The 20,952-nt window shown below is 40.3% G+C and overlaps 1 protein-coding gene across 2 annotated transcripts in view; it reads left to right on the top strand.

Moving 5' to 3' along the window:
* EP300 (E1A binding protein p300) overlaps window positions 1–20,952 on the top strand; it is an 83,138-nt gene that overhangs the window by 9,491 nt on the left and 52,695 nt on the right. For both annotated transcript variants that reach the window (XR_014802951.1, XM_084955173.1), the window contains one exon: window positions 14,028–14,665. Coding sequence is in view for 1 of the 2 variants with exons in the window: in XM_084955173.1 (XP_084811299.1) it covers window positions 14,028–14,665 (638 nt within the window). In the remaining variant the exon portion in view is untranslated. The remainder of the gene's footprint in view (window positions 1–14,027; window positions 14,666–20,952) is intronic.

The raw sequence follows: 20,952 nt of genomic DNA, 5'->3' as shown, positions 1-20,952 counted from the left end.
ACCCTAAAAAGCAAAAAAGCCAAAAAAAAAAAAAAAAAAAGTGATGTCATCAGGGAAAGAATGATTCTAGCGACACTGCACAGAATGAGGAGCAGGAAGGGAACCTAATGGCAGGAAGACCGAAGGTTTGTTGTTTATCTCTTGAAATGTACCTATCATTTGTCTTTGAAGTTTTTGGTAAATTGTAATTACCAAAGTGAATTGTTTATTTTTTTTAAGATCCAAGTTTTGTTTACATATACACATTCATGTAGAAAATATATCAGATAACTCAAAAAAAAAAAAAAAAGACCCAGACGTCCTCCCCTTTTTATTTATTGGTTATACAATTTCTAAGAGGCTTTTTAAGAGATGGTATGATAGCTTTATCATCTATCTACTTAAGCAAACAAATCCAGCCCTCACTGCAAAGCTTTTCACAAGATGTTAACTATACTCAAAATCAAGAAATGATCAGTGGTAGTTAACTTAGCATGTCATCTTTTAGTTAATTTCACATCAAGAAGTATCACTGTATTAATAAATTGATGAAGAGCTAGACAGATAGTGTAAAACTTCTAAAAGTGGGCCCCTGGTCACATTCTTGCCCAGTCATGGCACTCCATCTCTGTTTAAACTTTTGAGACCTAACTTAAATGTGTTGGGGTTAAGAATAAGACTTCAATCACTTCCTAAAATATAGGTACACTTTTTGATTATTATGGTTGCAAGGCAATATTAAGAGTGCCTTTTTTTTTTTTTTTTTTTTTCTTTTGCTATTTAGGGCCGCACTCGCTGTATATGGAGGTTCCCAGGCTAGGGGTCTAATCAGAGCTGTAGCTGACAGCCTACGCCACAGCCACAGCCATGCCAGATCCGAGCCAAGTTTTCAACCTACACCATAGCTCACGTAAACGCCAGATCCTTAACCCACTGAGCGAGGCCAGGGATTGAACCTGCAACCTCACGGTTCCTAGTCGGATTCATTTCCACTGCGCCACAACGGGAACCCCCTAAGAGTGCATATTTTGAAAATTAACTTCCACTTTTGCCCTTTTGGATTTCAAAAGGCAGTAGCTGTCAACACGCATAACTATGTGATTATCATCTTCAGTAAAATTTGTGTGTAACTCGAAGGTTGTTACCAATTATTTTGGAAAGTATTAGAAGTCTTACCTATCTTTCCAGTATGGATATTTCATTACATTTTCTTAGTGTTGCTTCAAATTAAGTAGTGTTTATGCATCTTTTACTTGATGAATGTGTTATTTATGATTAGCTTACTTTACCTTTGTTTACAGAGTATTAAAATAGTTTCTCTTAAATAAAGTACTGAGTGGAGTTCCCATCGTGGCTCAGCAGAAATGAATCTAACTAGCATCCATGAGGATGCAGGTTTCTTGCTGGCTGTAGTGTAGGCCGGCAGCTACAGCTTCAATTCACCTCCTAGCCTGGGAACCTCCATATGCTGTGAGTGTGGCCCTAAAAGGACTAAATAAATAAGTAAAACACTGAATAAAAGGATAGTTATTTTAACCTAATAAATTCATGAAGTTTGCAAAATCACCTCATGTTAAAGGCTACAGGTGTTTTAAAATGTTTTAGGAGTTCACTTCGTGGCATAGCAGAAACAAATGTGACTAGGATCCATGAGGACACAGGTTCGATCCCTGGCCTGGCTCAGTGGGTTAAGGATCTGGAGTTGCCATGAGCTCTGGTGTAGGTTACAGACATGGCTCGGATCTGGCATTGCTGTGGCTGTGGCATGGGCCAGTAGCTACAGCTCCAGTTCCCCCCCTAGCTTGGGAACCTCCTTATGCCACAGGTGCAGCCCTAAAAAAATAAAAAAACAAAAAAAAAGTTTTAAATGCTTTTTAAGCACCCAAAACAGCTGAGTTAATGTAAGAATAGAAATGCCCCAAATCAGTAAGGAGGAGAGATCTTTGTGAAATTCATAGTTTCACGTCTAGTCAAACTGTTTTCAGAATTATGAAAGTTCTATAGATTTGACTTTCATCTCCAATCATTGTCTTTAAATCCCAGATCCCTGCCCACCTCATCAATCTCCTGGTTCCTTCTAGTTTGAATTCCCTCAGTTGCTGTGGCTTAAGCTTGAGTTGTTCACATCCTGTTCTCCTTCTCTTTACTCTTTTCTTGTCCAGCTCATGCTCATCCTCTGGCCTCACCATTGGGATGAAAGAAAGGTTTTAAGATTAGAATGTTCATTTTTTAAAAAGCATTTTAATACCACGGGGAAAAACTAACAAAGCAGAATCGATGGGTGGATTCTGTTTTCTAAGTGGATATTTGAGAAATGACTAGCTTTAGAATAATTCTCCAGCTTTTTTTTTTTTTTTTCCGTGTGGCATATGTACTTTCCTAGGCTATGGGTCAAATTGGAGCTGCAGCTGCTGGCCTCTGCCACAGCCACAGCCACGCCAAATCCGAGCCACATCTGTGACCTACACCATAGCTCACAGCAATGCCAGATCCTTAACCCACTGAGCCGGTCCAGGGATCGAACCTGTGTCCTCACGGATACTAGTCGGGTTCATTACCAATGAGCAACTATGGGAACGCCCAGGTATTTTGCTTAATGTATACAGTTTGAGAACTGAGTTTTTATTTGACTTCAGTTAACCTGAAATACAAAATTAAGCCTGTTTTATTCAGAAACAGTGTTTGAGGAGTTCCCGTCCTGGCGCAGCGGAAACAAATCTGATCAGCATCCATGAGGACACAGGTTTGATCCCTGGCCTCACTCGGTGGGTTAAGGATCCGGCATTGCCGTGAGCTGTGGTGTAGGTCACAAACAAGGCTCGGATCTGGTGTTGCTGTGGCTCTGGTGTAGCCCGGCAGCTACAGCTCTGATTCGACCCCTAGCCTGGGAACTTCCATATGCCTTGGGTGCGGCCCTAGAAATGGCAAAAAGACAAAATAATAATGTTTGAGCCTTCTAAATGGAAAAATTTGTAACTGGAAGAGGTATTGTTATGTCATAGAATTATATTTTGAGCCAAAATTGTTGCAGTTTTGCACCCTAGTTTATAACTTCAAAAAAAAAAATCTTTTTTTTTTTTTTTTTTTTGACACGCCCCTGACATCTGGAAGTTCCCAGGCAAGGGCTCGAATCTGAGCCATAGCTGCAGCAACACTATGGACACAGTGGATCCTTAATCCACTGCACCACAGCAGGAACTCCAAAAAAAAATCTCAGAGACAATGCAGTGTTTGGGATTATATTGTTAATAATCCTAATTTTGCCTTTTTTTTTTTTTTTTTTTTTTTTTTTTAAGGGCCGCACTTGTTGCATTTGGAAGTTCCCTGGCTAGGGGTGGAATCAGAGCTGTAGTGCTGGCCTATGCTGTAGCAGCTCAGGATCTGAGCCACTTCTGCAGCCTATACCGTGGCTCATGGCATGACCAGATCCTTAACCCACTGACTGATGCAGGGATCAAACCCGTGTCCTCAGAGATACTAGTTGGGTTCATTACTGCTGAGCAACAGCTGGGAACTCCAGTAATCCTCATTTGAAGGTTATACTTCATTTATGTGTTTCTTGTGGGAAATATTTGTCTAATTTCTCGGAGTTCCCACTGTGGCTCAGTGGTTAATGAATCCGACTAGGAACCATGAGGTTGCGGGTTCAATCCCTGGCCTTGCTCAGTGGGTTAAGGATCCGGTGTTGGCAAGAGCTGTGGTATAGGTCGCAGACATGGCTCGGATCCCACGTTGCTGTGGCTCTGGCGTAGGCTGGCAGTTACAGCTCCGATTAGACCCCTAGCCTGGGAACCTCCATATGCCGCCGGAGCGGCCCAAGAAATGGCAAAAAGACCAAAAAAAAAAAAAAAGGTGTCTAATTTCTCACGTATCATGGAATTTATCTTTTGATTTTTGGAAACCTAAGTGAGCAGAATATTTTACAAGAGGTTATATGTCTGAATCTGTTGTAAGGACCACAGCAATGTAGAACACATCAAGGGGGACCTACAGAATCAGTATGTAATAATAATGAAAGGATGTTTTGACTCAACACTAGTTTCCCATGTTTAAGCCAAATTTGTTTTTGCTTAGATTGTCGCATTTCTAAAACATGGTCTATTGGGTAAGTGTATTATGCTAAACTTTTCAAATCAGATTTAAATCTGCCCTGTCAGTCACATTTTGTGTCTTTGGATCGAATATACACTCAGATGAAGAAACATTTTGCTCAGTCATTTTGCATTTGAGCATCTGGAAACTTGTCAGTAAACTGGTAAAAGTAGTCTGTTGATGATGTTGATTGGTTGATATTTTAGAAAGTACACTGGAAATGTCTTTCTGAAGTTAGTGTGAGTTCATTCATTGAAAGCTGTTTGTGGTAACTGTACTGCAGTATTTGTCATTGGGTAATTTAAAGATAATGGGGTAAATTTCAGATATGTAAATTTCTAATCAAAGAAAGGGTGGGGTTTAGCAGCAAATTAGATATGTAAGAGCTCACCTTAATATCTAGAAAAAGTACTTGCTGTCATTTACTTTCTTACCCCCTACTTCTCAATCCACTGTAGTCTAGCTTTGCTTTTTACAACTTGGCTGAACTACCTAGATTACTAAATACCGTCTATTATCTGTATTCATTGAATTCTCTCTAGAGCATGGAACCCCACTGACCTTTCTTTCTTGGAACCTGGTGTTCCAGGACAGTATTCTTGGTGGATGTGCTGGGCAGTGTTGAGTTTTAGCATTCTTTGCTGGTTAAGATCATTGTCCCTTAAATACTGGCATGTCTGGTTGTCCCCTTAATGTCCAATGGCGACTTAAGCTCCTCATTTCTCTCTCATGTTGCCAGGTGTTCTGCTGATTGCCCATCTGGATAACTATACTCTTAGGTTATGCAAGCCTGAAATTTAGGCGTCATTCTTCTCTTTCTCTTCCTAATCCCCTACATATAGTCAGATCTTTTGATTGGCCTCTCTGGTGCCTCTGGCTCTTTAGCGGCAGCCTCCTTACCACTCTCCCTGATTCTAGACTTGTCTGTCCAATTGATTCTTCATCTTATTTGCCTCAGTGGGCTCTAATAAATGCAGATTTGTTTATATAAGTTTCTGCTTAGTATTCTTCAGTAGATCAGTTTTCTCTCTATAGTAAAAATCCCAAGCTAGTATGTCATAGAACCCTCTAGGTTGCCTCTTATATTTGTTGACCATATAAATTTTATTCACTGATCTGAATTCTCTATGAAGAGCAAGCCCGAGATGATTTATTTCAACTTTAATTTTTTCCCTTTCATTGAAGGAGAAAGGAAGAGCCTGAGGATCTTAGGCATCGATTGAAGCTGGTCAGTACTAAAACCCGCTGTCAGGAGTCCCCACTGAGGTGCTGTGGATTAAGGGTACAGACTTGCCACAGCTGTGGTAAAAGTTGCAGTTGTAGCTCGGAGGAATCATCCCTGACCCAGAAACTTCTGTATGCCATGGGTGTGGCCAAAAAAACAAAAACCTACTCTAATAAATTATGACATTTAAATTTCCAATTACTTTTCCCTTGCATCTTCATACATACTGCTTTTCCACTAGTTTTAGCCCATCAGTGGGGTTTTTTTATTTTGTTTTGGTTTTGTTTTTGCTTTTTAGGGCTGCACCCGCTGCATATGGAGGTTCCCAGTCTAGGAGTTGAATCAGGAGCTGCAGCTGCCAGCCCACACCACAGCCACAGCAACGTGGGATTCGAGCTATGTCTGCGATCTACACCACAGCTCATGGCAACACCAGATCTTTAACCGACTGAGCGAGGCCAGGGATCAAACCCACATCTTCTTGGACACTAGTTGGGTTTGTTACCACTGAGCCATGCCAGGGACTCCAGACCATTGAGTTTTATTTGGTATTGATGACAAACTGGTTAAAGGTATAAGTTCTTATTTTTGGTAGCCTTTTTCCAATATTCTGCTCATGAGTTTGCAGCCAGGTTATTTCTAAAAAGTCCCTTGCAGAAGGACCTGATGGGATTTTTTTTTTTTTTTTTTTTTTTTTTTTTTAAGAGCTGTACATGGCAGCTTATCAAAGTTCCCAGGCTAGGGGGTTGAATTGGAGCTGGAGCTGCCAACCTGTGCCACAGCCACAGCAACTTGGGTTCTGAACCTCGTCTGCGACCTACACCACAGCTTGGGGCATTGCTGGATTCCTAACCCACTGAGTGGGGCCATGATCAGACTGCACCCTCGTGCGGGTTTGTTACCGCTGAGCCGTAACAGGAACTCCATCATTGGAAATTTGATGGTTAAAATAAAATCCACGTATTTTGAGCTTTAGTACTCTTTACTAGTATAGAATTGACTATTTACAATTTGAGTAATTTTTCTTAATCTGGAAATGTTTAAATTTTGTTTAAAAATTGTTTTCTCAGGGAGTTCCTGTTGAGGCACAGTGGTTAACGAATCCGACTAGGAACCATGAGGTTGCGGGTTCGGTCCCTGGCCTTGCTCAGTGGGTTAAGGATCCGGCGTTGCCGTGAGCTGTGGTGTAGGTTGCAGATGCGGCTCAGATCCCGCGTTGCTGTGGCTTTGGCGTAGGCTGATGGCTACAGCTCCGATTCGACACCTAGCCTGGGAATCTCCATATGCCGCGGGAGCAGCCCAAGAAATAGCTAAGAAGACCAAAAAAAAAAAAAAAAAAAAATTTGTTTTCTCAGTTTAAAAGTATGTAGAAAGGTTTACTTCTCATAATTTCAATAATTAAAACAACTGCTAAAAATGAAGCTCTTTGCTTATTGCTTACATAGAACATTCACCTGGGATTTAGGAAACTTAATAGTCTGTATTCAATAGGCAATAGTACGATCTTAGGGAACCCAGTTATGCACAAGTTTCTGCATCTATAAAGTGAGAGAATCGGTAATTTCTAAACTTGGGCCATCCTTGGGAGGGGCAGTGTTTTAAGAGGCCTGAGGAAAATGAATCTTCATTCTCCCAATTCCTTTGCACCCAATATGGTTCTGCTTTTTTTGTCTGTGTTTCTAAGTAAACACTACTAGAAGATCCCGAAGGATCCTTTGCTCTGTCCCACCTGGAATGTAACTTTTAAAGAGGATTAATAAGTTTACACATATATATATAGACACACACATTTATATGATTTAGAGTCTATCTTTTAAAATATTAAGAAATGGCGTTCCCGTTGTGGTGTAGTAGAAACGAATCTGAAACATGAGGTTGTGGGTTCGATCCCTGGCCTTGCTCAGTGTGTTAGAGATCTGGTATTGCCGTGAGCTGTGGTGTAGGTCTCAGGCATGGCTTGGTTCTGGCCTTGCTATTGCTGTGGCTGTGGTGTAGGCTGACAGCTGTAGCTCCAGTTGGACCCCTAGCCCGGGAAACTCCATATGCCGTGGGTACAGCCCTAAAAAGCAAAAAGAATAAAAAATAAAAAATTAAGGACCATCTCATTGGTTCTTAACTCCATGAAGGAGGTAGAGTAAGTTTTACTGCCTTTTTTTTTTCCCCCTCACCTGCAACATGCAAAAAAAATTCCCAGCCAGGTATTGAACCCACTGAGTCCCCAGGGAACTCTTTGAGTCAAACCCACAGCATATAGAAGTTCCCAGGCCAGGGATCAAATCACAGCTGCCAGCAACTCAGGATCTGAGCTGCATCTGTAACAACACCACGGCTCACAGCAACACTGGATCCTTAACCTACTGAATGAGGCCAGGGATCAAACCTGCATCCTCATGAATGGGTACTAGTAGGATTCCTTTCTTTTGCACCACAATGGGAATTTCCAGAACTTCAAATTTTACTGCCTTTTGATAGAAGAAGCAACATGAGCTCATAGGAAAGTAATTGGTAAATGAGGTCGTGTAGGATTTGCATTTAGATCCTATTTGTACTCCTTGAGCAGTGCCATGTTGGATACCAGTGGTGGCTGATAGCATTCAGGAATCATAAAAGTTCAGAACTTTGAGCTACAGTCAGAATGGCTTAGGAGTAATAAAGACAGTGATACCAGCTGAAATAATGTATATGTTTAATCATGGATCAAAGTATGTATGACTTTTTTTACATAGTCTTCCAACTTTAATTAATATAATAATTGAAAATAACACATTTTAAAGAAAACTTTTATATAGGAATTCCCATCGTGGCACAGCAGAAACGAATCTGACTAGGAACCAAGAGGTTGCGGGTTTGATCCCTGGCCTCGCTCAGTGGGTTAAGGATCTGGTTTTGCTGTGAGCTGTGGTGTATGTCGAAGACGCAGCTCGGATCTCGCATGGCTGTGGCTGTGGCGTAGGCCGGCAGCTGCAGCTCCGATTGGACCCCTATCCTGGGAACCTCCATATGCCTCGGGTGCAGCCCTGAAAAGACAAAAGACAAAAAATAAAATATAAATAAAATAAAACTTTTATAAAGTTATAAATACCCAATCAGATATAGTTATAGTATGCAATTGCAGAATTGTTGGAAATGTTTATCATCAAATTCATTCCTTAAGTATGTGCTAGGTGCTATGGGAAATAGAAATAAATATCTGTTAAATTAGACCTTTATCCTTCAGATACTTATAATTCGATGAAGTAAAAGATGCACACAAATATTTAGCTGTAACAAAAGATAGAAATTACAAAGTACATAGTTGAGGTGGTAGTAAAGTGAGCCATCTTAGAAAATAGTATTTGTTTTTGTTTTTTGTCTGTTTTGTTTTTTGCTTTTTAGTGCCGCACCCAAGGCATATGGAGGTTCCCAGGCTAGGGGTCTAATTGGAGCTACAGCCGCCGGCCTACACCACAGCCATAGCAACACCAGATCTGAGCCGCGTCTGTGACCTACACCACAGCTCACGACAACACCAGATCGTTAACGCACTGAGCGAGGCCAGGGATCAAATCCGCAAGCTCATGGTTCCTAGTTGGATTTGTTTCTGCTGTGCCACGACAGGAGCTCCAGGAAATAGTATTTGAATCAATCTTTGCATTGAAACCTGAGTGGGTCTTTTGTAGTGTTCACTGCAATTATGACAGTTGAAAATACAGGATTGCCATTAGAACAACAACCCTCTACCCTTTTATTTTTTCTTTCTTTTCTTTCTTTCAGCCCGCACCTTCGGCATATGGAAGTTCTCAGGCTAGGGCTCAAATCTAAGCTGTAGCTGCCAGCCTACACCACAGCAGTGCGGGATCTGAGCCACGTCTGTGGCTACACCGCAGCTCACGGCAACGCTGGATCCTTAACCACTGAACAAGGCCAGGGATTGAACCGGCATCCTCATGGATACTACTCAGATTTGTTTCCACTGAGCACTCCCTAACCTTTATTTTCAAGGTCTGCTAGTGTCAGTGTTGTCTGCTTCAGTCTGGAGCCTAACTTTGTAATGTGATGTTACATGCTTTACTTAAACCTAACACAACAAGCCAGTGTAGCAGATTTGGCTATAGGACAGGTTAAGTTAAAGTCCTCAAGACTGGGGCCTAGAATAAGACCTCTGTGTTACTTAAGTTGATTTCTCCTCAGTGAACTCTCTACATGTGGTTATTATCTACTTCTGAGAATGAGAATTAACAAGAATAATACAATTAATTGAGGAGCCACAGTGCCTTACACATTGAAAGTACCTGATAAAAATTTGCTCTCATTATTATAAGCAAGTCTTATCTCCTAACAAAGTAATGATTCCACTAAATAAGAATTAGCAGGTAACATGTTCATTGTGCTTAATATATGCCAAGCACTGTTCTAAATAATTAACTCATTGAATTCTCACAGATAACCTATGAAGTGGATACTTTCCATTTACACAGAGGTGGAAACGAGGTCCTGTGTATACTTTTGAATTATCTGGTTCTTTAAAAAACTTAGAATTTTGATTGGCATTGCATTGAATCTATAGATCAATATTGGGAAAGAGTCAATGTTTTTATATAATATTGAGGATTTGTACCTAGGTATTTGTGATATTATTATTTTTTTTTTTTTTTTTTGTCTTTTGTCTTTTTTGTTGTTGTTTTGTTGTTGTTGTTGTTGCTATTTCTTGGGCCGCTCCCTCGGCATATGGAGGTTCCCAGGCTAGGGGTCCAATCAGAGCTGTAGCCACCGGCCTACGCCAGAACCACAGCAACGCGGGATCCGAGCCGCGTCTGCAACCTACACCACAGCTCACGGCAACGCCAGATCGTTAACCCACTGAGCAAGGGCAGGGACCGAACCCGCAACCTCATGGTTCCTAGTCGGATTCGTTAACCACTGCGCCACGACGGGAACTCCTGTGATATTATTCTATTTAGGTTGTCTTTAGTTTCACTTTACCATATTTCGAATAACATTGACAGATATTTTCCCGTATTTTAAAAATTATTTCTACTCATTTTTTACTGATGTACAGAAATGCTGTTTAATTTCTTTATATTTGTGGTATATTCAGTCACCTTGCTAACCTATCACTATTTCCAGTTTTTTGCCTTGGATTTTCTGTGTTGACAGTCATATCATTTGCATACAGTAAGTTGTGTTTCTTCCTTTTCAGTCTTGACTCAAATGTTTCTTGTATCATTGCTTTGGCTAGAGACTCTGGTACAGCATTGAATAGAAGTGGTTGTTATGGATATCTTTTATTGTTCTAATGCTCAGGATGCTCCTTTTTTTTTTTTTTGTCTTTTGTCTTTTTAGGGCCACACCTGCGGCATATGGAGGTTCCCAGGCTAGGGGTCCAATTGGAGCTGTAGCTGCCGACCTACACCACAGCCACAGCAACACCAGATCCGAGCCGCATCTGCAACCTACACAGCTCATGGCAACGCCAGCTCCTAAATTCACTGAGCGAGGCCAGGGATCAAACCTGCAACCTTATGTTTCCTAGTCAGATTCATTTCCCAGCTGCACAATGCCAGGAACTCCAGGATGCTTCTCTTAATGTTGATCCATCATCCATATTTGCTATCAGTTTTTATGTTTTGGAAAAGACTTTTTTAAAAAAAATCAATTTAAGGAAGTTCTGTCAGGTTTTTTTGTGTGTTTTTGGCCATGCCAGTGGAACTATAATTTTGACACCCCTACCCCTGTATGCAGTCTTTTTCAGCTGGATTTTTTTTGTGGGGTATTGTTTTTTTGTTTGTTTGTTTTGGCCTTATCTGCCACGTGTGGAAGTTCCCAGGCCAGGGATTGAACCCATGCCACAGCAGCAACCCAAGCCCCTGCAGTGACAGTCCCAGATCCTTAACCCACTGCCCGCAAGGGAACTCCTCTGCTGGAGGGTTGTTTTTTTGTTTGTTTTGTCACTTTAGGGCTGAACCCATGGCATATGGAAGTTCCCAGGCCAAAGATTGAATCCAAGCCACAGCTGCGTCCAGGGATTGAACCTGCACCACCATTATGACCCAAGCTGGTTCTTAATCCACTCTGCCACAGTGGGAACTCCTCACTTTCTTTTCTTTTCTTTTTTTTTTTTTTTTTTATTTCCACCAGCTGAATTTGCACTTTACTGTTTGTATCAGGAGTTAATCCATGCTCGGTTTTCAGACATTTTTAGACTGGAAAAGCTTTGCAGCCTATAAATGAGTAACTCCTAAATTGGACTCTATATGAGCAGCAAAAACTGAAATGTGAACTTTAAATCAGTGCCATGCCTTCTCGGTTGATCCTCCCCTTCCCGCAGTACCTGCATACATTTACCCTAAAAAGCATTGCTGTCACTAGTTCAGCCTCCTTCTCAAGGTCCAGAACCAAGGCCTGGAAGATGTCGACAGTATGGGCCTTCCCCATAGGAATCACCATCGATTATGGGAGTTTAGGGGGTGTTCTTCATAATGGTTTCATTCAGTCCAGAATAAGATAGGTGGCTTTCTGTATATGGAGTTTGAGAAAATCTCCCAAGTAGGGGGACCCGAACCGATGACACTGTCCCCGACTCCCGCCTGCTGCCACGGGTCTTTCTTTCTTAGCCGCAGCTGCCTGCCCTCACTTTGTCTTTTTACTGTCTTTTTTCCCTAGCTTTCCCAGAAGTTTATCTTTTATTACTCTCTTCAAAGAACCAACGTCTGGTTTTGTTAATATCCTCTTGGTTGTAGCTCCGTTTTTTTCTCTTTTGTTGTAATTTTATGCTTTTATCTTTGCTCATTTCTACTATTCTTTTTCTAACATAATAAATTGGATATTTAATTCATTAATCTCAAACTTTATTTTCTAACATAAACGTTTCAGTTTTGAAATGTATTTTTATTATTACTCCTTTTCTTGTGATTTCTCTTTTAATTAATCACTTACATACATGTGTACTTTTCAAATCTCTAAATATAGGTAGAGATTATTTTTGTTTTTTCCCTAAATGTTTAACAGTAAAAATATGCTGATGGTGGAATGTTTCCTTATATACTCCAGGGGGAAAGTAGAATGCAAAATCATTTAAAAGCATATATGATTCCTGTTTTGTGAATTATGTAAATAGAGGGGAATGAAGAAGGAAATGTGTCATTATATTAAGCGGTTGTCTTTTGAGAAGTGATGTCAGGTAAATTTTATTTGAAACCTTGTTTATATTCCGAAACTATTCACAAGAGATTTTTATGATGTAGGAACACATACGATTTTTCAAAAGGAAAGAGTAATTCTGTAAGTCTGAATTGTAAATCATGTCCTGAGATCATGGGCTACAGTTCAGTTCAACTAAAACGTGACCAGTTGCTTAACTCTGTTGGGCATCAGGCAAGGAGTTGGTGTGTAAGACATGTCCTTCCCAGAGCTACAGACCAGGGTGCATGGGTAGGGTGAGGGGTGGTGCTGGGGAGAAGATGGCAGGAGAGGAGGGGAGAGAGAAAGACACAGGTACTGTTTCTGTGCCATGATAGGATGCCAAAGAATGGGAGGGGAACATAGAGGAAGAGTTGTGCTTATGAACCAAGGGTGGTTGGACCAAGAAGATCATTAATAAAGCGGTATTTTGTCTTCATTGGATGGTTTTTTAAATAGGATTATCATTGCAGATTCAAGTATAATTTAATTATTAAATACCCAAAAGTGCCCTTTTAGTGTGAAAACTACCTGGAGAATTAAAACTTAAAGTTTACCTCGATCTATATAATAAGTTACTACTGTCAGTAGATCAGCCATGGACAGTTTTGTGTTTCCAGGGGACATTTGGTGATACTAGGAGACATTTTTAATTGTCACAAATGGGTTTAGGGCTACTACTGGCGTTAGGAGGGCTGAGTATCTTAGAATGCGCAGAATAATCTCCCTTTCCCCGAAACAAAGAATTATCCATCCAGCTTAGCATGTTTAATAGTGCCAAAGATGAGAAACTCTAGGTTAATTTATAATTTGCATTTTCTTTTTGACAGGGTTGGGGCAGAGGTGGTTTGGTAGTGGTTTTGGCTCGTGTGTTGTTGAAGGTACTAGAGGCATGGTTTTATATGCTATTCGGCTAGATTTTGATTAAGGAAAACTAATCTGTAGTCTGAGGTTGGATGAAAGCAATTTCATTCAGCTTTGTGGCAGGCACTGTGATAGGAATTTGATAAAGAGTGGCAGGTAGACCCTGTCTTCATGGAACTGAAACTGAATGGTCTGTAAATGGCAGGTCTTTTTTTAATCAGGTGTCTTTCTTTTATTATTATATTTTAAAATCTTTTGTTTCATCCTGAATTTAGTTTGTGTATTGATAAGTTATTTCAACCTCTTCTAAAGAATTCTGGAATAATATACAATTGTATGGCTTTTTCATGGCTATCAATACAAACTTCTGACAACTTGTGTAAGTGTTGTATTAAGATGTATTCCTTTTCTTTGGTCTTACTTTAGGTGCAGTTTAGAAGTGTTTAAACTTGGCCTGACCAAATATTCTTTAATTTTTGTGTGTGTGTGTGTGTGTGTGTGTGTAAAATATAACATATATATATATATATAAATATATAAATGTAGCAAAACCTTTTTTCAGTATAACATAAAAAACTGTAATACAAATAGTATTCCATGGAGTAAGGTTCAAGAATGATATTTAATGCCTGTCAAGAACGAAATATAGAGAAATTTGTAATTTTGACTCTGACATGCTTTCACCTTTATCTTTCCTTTTTGTTTCTAGATTTTGGCTCTCTATTTGACTTGGAGCATGACTTACCAGATGAATTAATCAACTCTACAGAATTGGGACTAACCAATGGTGGTGATATTAGTCAGCTTCAGACAAGTCTTGGCATAGTACAAGATGCAGCCTCTAAACATAAACAACTGTCAGAATTGCTACGGTCTGGTAGTTCCCCTAACCTCAATATGGGGGTTGGTGGCCCAGGCCAAAGCATGGCCAGCCAGGCCCAACAGAACAGTCCTGGATTAGGTTTGATAAATAGTATGGTCAAAAGCCCAATGGCACAGGCAGGCTTGACTTCTCCCAACATGGGGATGGGCACTAGTGGACCAAATCAGGGTCCTACGCCATCTGCAACAGGTATGATGAACAGTCCAGTAAATCAGCCTGCCATGGGAATGAACACAGGGATGAATGCTGGCATGAATCCTGGAATGTTGGCTGCAGGCAATGGACAGGGGATGATGCCTAATCAAGTCATGAACGGTTCAATTGGAGCAGGCCGGGGGCGACCTAATATGCAGTACCCAAACCCAGGCCTGGCAAATGCTGGCAACTTAATGACTGAGCCCCTGCAGCAAGGCTCTCCCCAGATGGGAGGACAGACAGGATTGAGAGGCCCTCAGCCTCTTAAGGTAAGTGCAGTTTGGGTTTGTGTGCACCATCAGTATGTTTTAAGTGTCCTGGTGATGGAGGAGGAGGGCTTGAGGGCAGTTTTTCATTTATTCTTTACTCTGCATGTTTAATCTTTTTACATAGTATAGCATTTCCCATGTTATATGCCACAGATCTACTGTGTTGTCACAAATTTTATAAAGCTCTTTCTCATATTAAATTTAAGTAATACATTTATTTTATACCTGCGAAGGTATTGTAATGTTACCAGCTCTTCCTTTTCCCTGTGGCACCTGTGTTAGAATATTTTCATCTCATGTACGTCTTCATAGTCTTCCTTAAAAAAAGCATTATTACTCTTTTCAGATAGACTTAGTTTGTTCCTATTGCTTACAGTGTCCTTGGACTCTTTAAGAAAAAAATTTTTTTTCTTATTAGTTGATGTAAATAAAGATTCATTAGTTTACTGTGAAAACCTTACCCAACCTCCCTGGTGTTCCAGTTAACCTGATTGTAGCTATTTCTTGAAAGGCTCTGGGTTTTTAAAAAGCCTACTTTCTTAGCCTTATTAAGTAGAGAATGCTAAATACGTATTTAAAAACCTTTTAAATGTGTGCACTCTATGTATAATTATGATGTTATAAACATATTTGGTGCTTATTTCTCCATGTTTTCCTACACACAGAGCCTTTCTTTTTTTTTTTTTTTTTTTTTGCTTTTTAGAGCTGCACCCACGGCATATGGAGGTTCCCAGGCTAGAGCCATGGCAATGCCAGATCCTTAACCCACTGAGTGAGACCACGGATCGAACCCACAACCTCATGGTTCCTAGTCAGATTTGTTTCCGCTGAGCCACGACAGGAACTCCAAAAGCCTCTTTCTTAAAATGGCATCACACTGTAGTTGCCAGTGCTTGGCATGTAGTTAGTAAATATTTTTTGAATGAAAGAGATGGCTTTGCTTGGAAGGTGATATTAGAGATGGCTAAGCTTTTCACAAGGAGTCAGGAGTAAGCCTGCTGTGTAAGAGGAATCATTTGAGCAGGCATTAGAATTTTCTGTGTTCCTGAGAATAATGATGGTGATAGTTCAAGGATGAAATTAAGACATGGATGAATTGGGAGTTGGAGGACTGAGGTCCCATGTATTTATATGAAAACCTTTAAATATTTTTATTTTGCTGTACAATGAAGTCATATTAGGAAAGGATTTTGTTTGGCATCCCTACCTACTCTCTAGGTTCTCCCCCTCTGGCAGTTTTCTGTTGTTGTATTGATGTGGTTTACTTAGAATATTTGGGATGAAAACTAGAAACAAAAAGGTAAAATATTTATTAGTTACCTCTTAGAGATTATAGAAATATGCTTATGAAGAGTCCCTGCCTGCCCCCCAATGTTTATATGGGGTGGGGCGTGGGCAGGGATGCCAAAAATTAAACCTTTACTGATTGAGCAGATCTTTACGGAGTCTTAGCTCTGATGCTGAAGGTAGTAAATAAACTCACTTTGTGGAACTTACTTTCTAGTGTACACATAAGATGTAAATTTATAGTATTCCTGGCAAGTGCTATGAAGAAAAAGTAAGAAAAGTAAGGAAAGGCTCATTGGCATTCGCCTAGGTAGAGTGGACACTGTCCTATTTATAATCTAAAAAACAAATTTCTTGCACCAACATTGTTATGGGATTGGATATATAGCAGTAAATTAATCGGACAAAAAAATCTGTCCTGTGGAGCTTATATTTTCATGGGAGGGGGCATTCAAATACAAATATAAAAACTTTATTATTAAAGTTATTATTAACTTATTTAACTTTATCATTAACTTTATTGTTAAAATATTTTCTTATTTTAAATGAATCCCACCTATAAAATAGAAGTTGATACAAACCATGTAACATCAGTGCCTGACACATAAGTGTGGTAAATGTCTAGTAAATTAGTTTTTTTGTATTATGGAAGTTTAGGATGAGATAATTTTTATGCAAGTGAGAACTTACATAAGTAAAACAACTAATTTTCTCTTTGAGAGGAAAAAAAGCATTTTCTGTATTTTCCTGTTAAAGATTAAAATAAATTGGAGCTTCTGCTGTGGCGCAGCGGGATCAGCAGCATCAGGACACAGGTTCAATCCCTGGCCTGGCACCGTGGGTTAAAGGATCTGGCATTGCTGCAGCTGCGACATAGGTCAAAACTGTGGCTTGAATCTGATCCCTGGCCTGGGAACTCCATATGCCACTGGGCAGCCAAAAAAGAAAAATAAATAAATTCAAGTCAGGTGTTCTAGTTGTTGGCTAGCAGTTGCCCTTTCACAGTAGCACATCCTAAAACTGCTTCCGAGATTTGATTATATATTCATTACTTTTTTTCAAAAACTCTTAAAAAGAGTTCTGGTGATGTTTAAGAATGAAGAATTAAGCAAGGAAAACTGAGACTTGATGACTTGAACCCTGTTGGCAAATGGCAGTGGCTTTTGTATATAGTTCTTATTATGAATGACTGGTTCGAAACACGCAGGTAGGTTGAGACTAATCTTCAAAAAGTCTCGCTAATGGTGACTTAAGGGAAGAAACTTGGATCATACCCCTTTTTACTTTAATCTGTAACTGTAGAGTCAGCATAAAATAATCAAAGACAAAATGTTTCGTCTTAGAGTTCCCACTGTGGTGCAGTGGGTTAATGCTCCAGTGTTTTCTCTCTGGCAGCTCAGAATCATCCCTAGCCTGGGAACTTCCATATGCTATGGGTGAAGCCAAAAACAAAAAAAAAAAAAAGAAGTTTTGTCTTAAAGTTTTTCTGACTGATGAGTTCAGGATGTTACAAGTAAAAGGCAGAAGAGTGTACTGATTCTGATCCGTACTATTGGAGTTGAAATCTGGGCTATACCATAATCTTCCTCTTTAGCTGTATAATTGTGAAGCTTTTCAGTTAAATCATATCACTCCCCAGTAACTTTACAAGACATTATATCTGCCTCCTCAAAAATGCAGGTGACATGGGAGTTCCCACCGTGGCTCAGTGGTTAACAAATCCGACTAGGAACCATGAGGTTGTGGGTTCGGTCCCTGCCCTTGCTCAGTGGGTTAAGGATCCGGCATTGCCGTGAGCTGTGGTGTAGGTCAGCTACAGCTCCTATTCGACTCCTAGCCTGGGAACCTCCATATGCCACGTGAGCGGCCCAAGAAATAGCAAAAAGACCAAAAAAAAAAAAAAAAATGCAGGTGACAAAAATTTTTGAAAACCCTTTCTAAAATAGTTACCCTTGGAGTTCCCTTCGTGGCACAGTGGTTAACGAATCCAACTAGGAACCGTGAGGTTGCGGGTTCGGTCCCTGCCCTTGCTCAGAGGGGCAAAAAGACAAAAAATAAACAAATAAATAAATAATAAAATAGTTACCCTTGATGTATGAATAAGCATCACAGTTAATGGTGTGGACTCTGGAGCTGTGCTTCCTGCATTAAAAATGGACTCAGTCATTCACATAGTACTTATGTTACACCACACCAGTTACTTGCTATACCTCAGTTTTCCCATTTGTAGGATGCAAATAATACGAGTAGGTGTCACCTGCCTCGTAGGATTTTTGGAGAACTAAATGAGTTAATATAAGTAAGCTATTACAGCAGCGTAGTAGTAGCAAGCACATAGTTTTAGAGTTTCCATTTTGTGACGTTCCGGCAGTATTTTTATGGGAAGAGGAAAAAAATCAAACTCACATCATGTAGTTAAGCTGGAGTGTCTTAGAAGCATAGCTGTCAGCTGTAATAGGAAGGTCAAATCAGTATACCCCATGAATAGCAGTTGACTGGAGGATGTGGATGCTAATAGTAGAGACTTCAGTGGATTAATATTATATAAATTTGATGAAAGGTTTACTGTCTTTGAAAGTGGGACTTTTTTTTTTTTTTTTTTTTTTTTGGCCACACCCACAGCATTTGGAAGTTCCCAGGACAGGGATTGAACCTGAGCCACGGCAGTGACAGTGCCAAATTCTTAACTGCTAGGCAACCAGGGAACTCAGAAGCTTGGGGCTTTTTTAAAATTTATTTTAATTTATTGAAATATTATTGATTTATAATGTTTCAGGCGTATAGCAATTGATTCAGATATATATACACACGCACATATGTATACACATACCGTATATAATGGTATATATACAAACTTTTATTTATTTATTTTATTTTATTTTTATCTTTTTGCCTTTTCTAGGGCCACTCCCGCAGCATACAGAGGTTCCCAGGCTAGGGGTCTAATCAGAGCTGTAGCCGCCAGTCTACACCAGAGCCATAGCAACACGGGATCCTTAACCCACTGAGCGAGGCCGGGGATCGAACCTGCATCCTCATGGATCCTAGTCAGGATCGTTAACCCGCTGAGCCATGAAGGGAACTCCCCAAACTATTTATTTTAAATTTCAGCATTTTGGGGACTTCTATGTCCACATTTCACAGCTTTTTGTAACTTGTTAATTCAAGTGTTTATTAATATTCTGGAATTTGGGGTTTTTTTCCCCCTTAGAAAATAAAAACAAATCTGTTCTATGAAAGAGCTTATTGTATATGATTAGGAAACTAGTTACAGAATGTTATTAAAATAACAGTATCACACAGTATAATTGTACCTATGTAGTGTTAGGCTCCAAATGCTATGAGTGTCTGAATATCAATAGGTGTCTGCTGTGTGATGGGGCCATGAGCCCTACGATTGGTAGTTTTATTCATACTGTACAAGTCAGGAAACCAAGGGGGAGATACTACAGAGGACGTTGTCCTTCTGAATTAAAGTGTGTGTTCATCACTATAGTACAGTGTCATTCTGTTATTATGATTCTTACATTGATAAAACCCATACAGCTAAAAACAAATACTAGGTTTCTGTGTTTGCTGTGTCAGCATTTTACCTCCTGGCTTGTTTATAGTCTTATATATGCACGATCATTGCTAGACTGAGACCTAGAAGAGCAGGAACCATGCCTGTTTTTTCTCATTCTGCCTTAGTGATCCCTGGACCTTTCACAGACAACAGCTTTGGAGCCTCTTAATGTATTACTTTCAGTTCTTACTCTGTAGCCCTGGGTCTAAGGAAAAGAAATACAACTTCAACCTTCTTTTGGCTCTGGTTATCTCAAGTGCTGTGAAGAAGTGTGTGTTACCTGGTACCCAGATAGATTGATATCCACTTTTTTTTTGGTCTTTTTGGGGCCGCACCCATGGCATATGGAGATTCCCAGGCTAGGGGTCGAATCAGAGCCACAGCTGCCAGCCTACACCACAGCCCCAGCAACAGCAGATCCAAGCTGTGTCTTCCACCTACACCACAGCTCACCGAAACGCCGGATCCTTAACCCACTCAGCAAGGTCAGGGACTGAACCCACAATCTCATGTTTCCTAGTCAGATTTGTTTCCAATGCGCCACAACGGGAACTCCCATGTCCACATTTTATGTATTTTGTGTGTGCACTACATCAGTTTGAAAAATAGTCCCTGTGGGGTAGTGAGGTCCACTAAGCTAAGGCAGTGGTATAAAAGTAATGGAGAAGAGTCTGAGGAATGTTTAGGCTTGGGTGTAGGTTCTGAGAGAGCCCCAGTCTTCCTTGTTTATCAGTGTATACCTCCCTCCCTGCCTTGGTTAACATAGTGCCTGACTTGGGTATAGATGTGTTTATCAAATCCAGTAGGTAGGAGGACTTGTCAAGATGTAGTTTGTGGAGTTTCCATCGTGGCTCAGCAGTTAATGAATCTGACTAGCATCCATGGGGACACAGGTTTGATCCCCTGGCCTCTCTCAGTGGGTTAAGGATCCACCATTGCCATGAGCTGTGATGTGGGTTTCAGACACGGCTCGGATCCTGGGTGGCTGTGGCTGTGGCGTGGGACAGTGGCTACAGCTCTGATTCACCCTCTATCCTTGGAACCTCCATATGCTGCTGGTGTGGCCCTAAAAAAAAAAAAAATGTAGCTTGTTTTTGTCTTTTTAGGGCTTCACCCGAGGCATATGAAAGTTCCCAGGCTAGGGGCCAAATCGGTGCTATAAATGCCAGCCTGCACCACAGCAGTGTGGGGTCTGAGCCTCATCTGCAACCTACACAACTCAGCAACACCAGATCCTTAACCCACTAAGCGAGGCCATGGATCAAACCCATGCCGTCATGAAAACTAGTCAGGTTCATTACCACTGAGCCACAACAGGAGCTCTAATTTATTTATTTATTTATTTATTTATTTATTTATTTATTTATTTATTTATTTATTTATTTATTTATTTAATGGCTGTGCCCACAGCATGAAGCCATTCCCAGGGCAGGGA

Source organism: Sus scrofa, chromosome 5 (genome assembly GCF_054392235.1).
Source record: "Sus scrofa isolate SSC_HxYL_T2T_F1_AM1 chromosome 5, Sscrofa_HxYL_maternal_Yorkshire_Landrace_v2.0, whole genome shotgun sequence".
Lineage (NCBI taxonomy): Eukaryota > Metazoa > Chordata > Mammalia > Artiodactyla > Suidae > Sus > Sus scrofa.
This window is presented reverse-complemented; position numbering and strand designations above follow the sequence as displayed.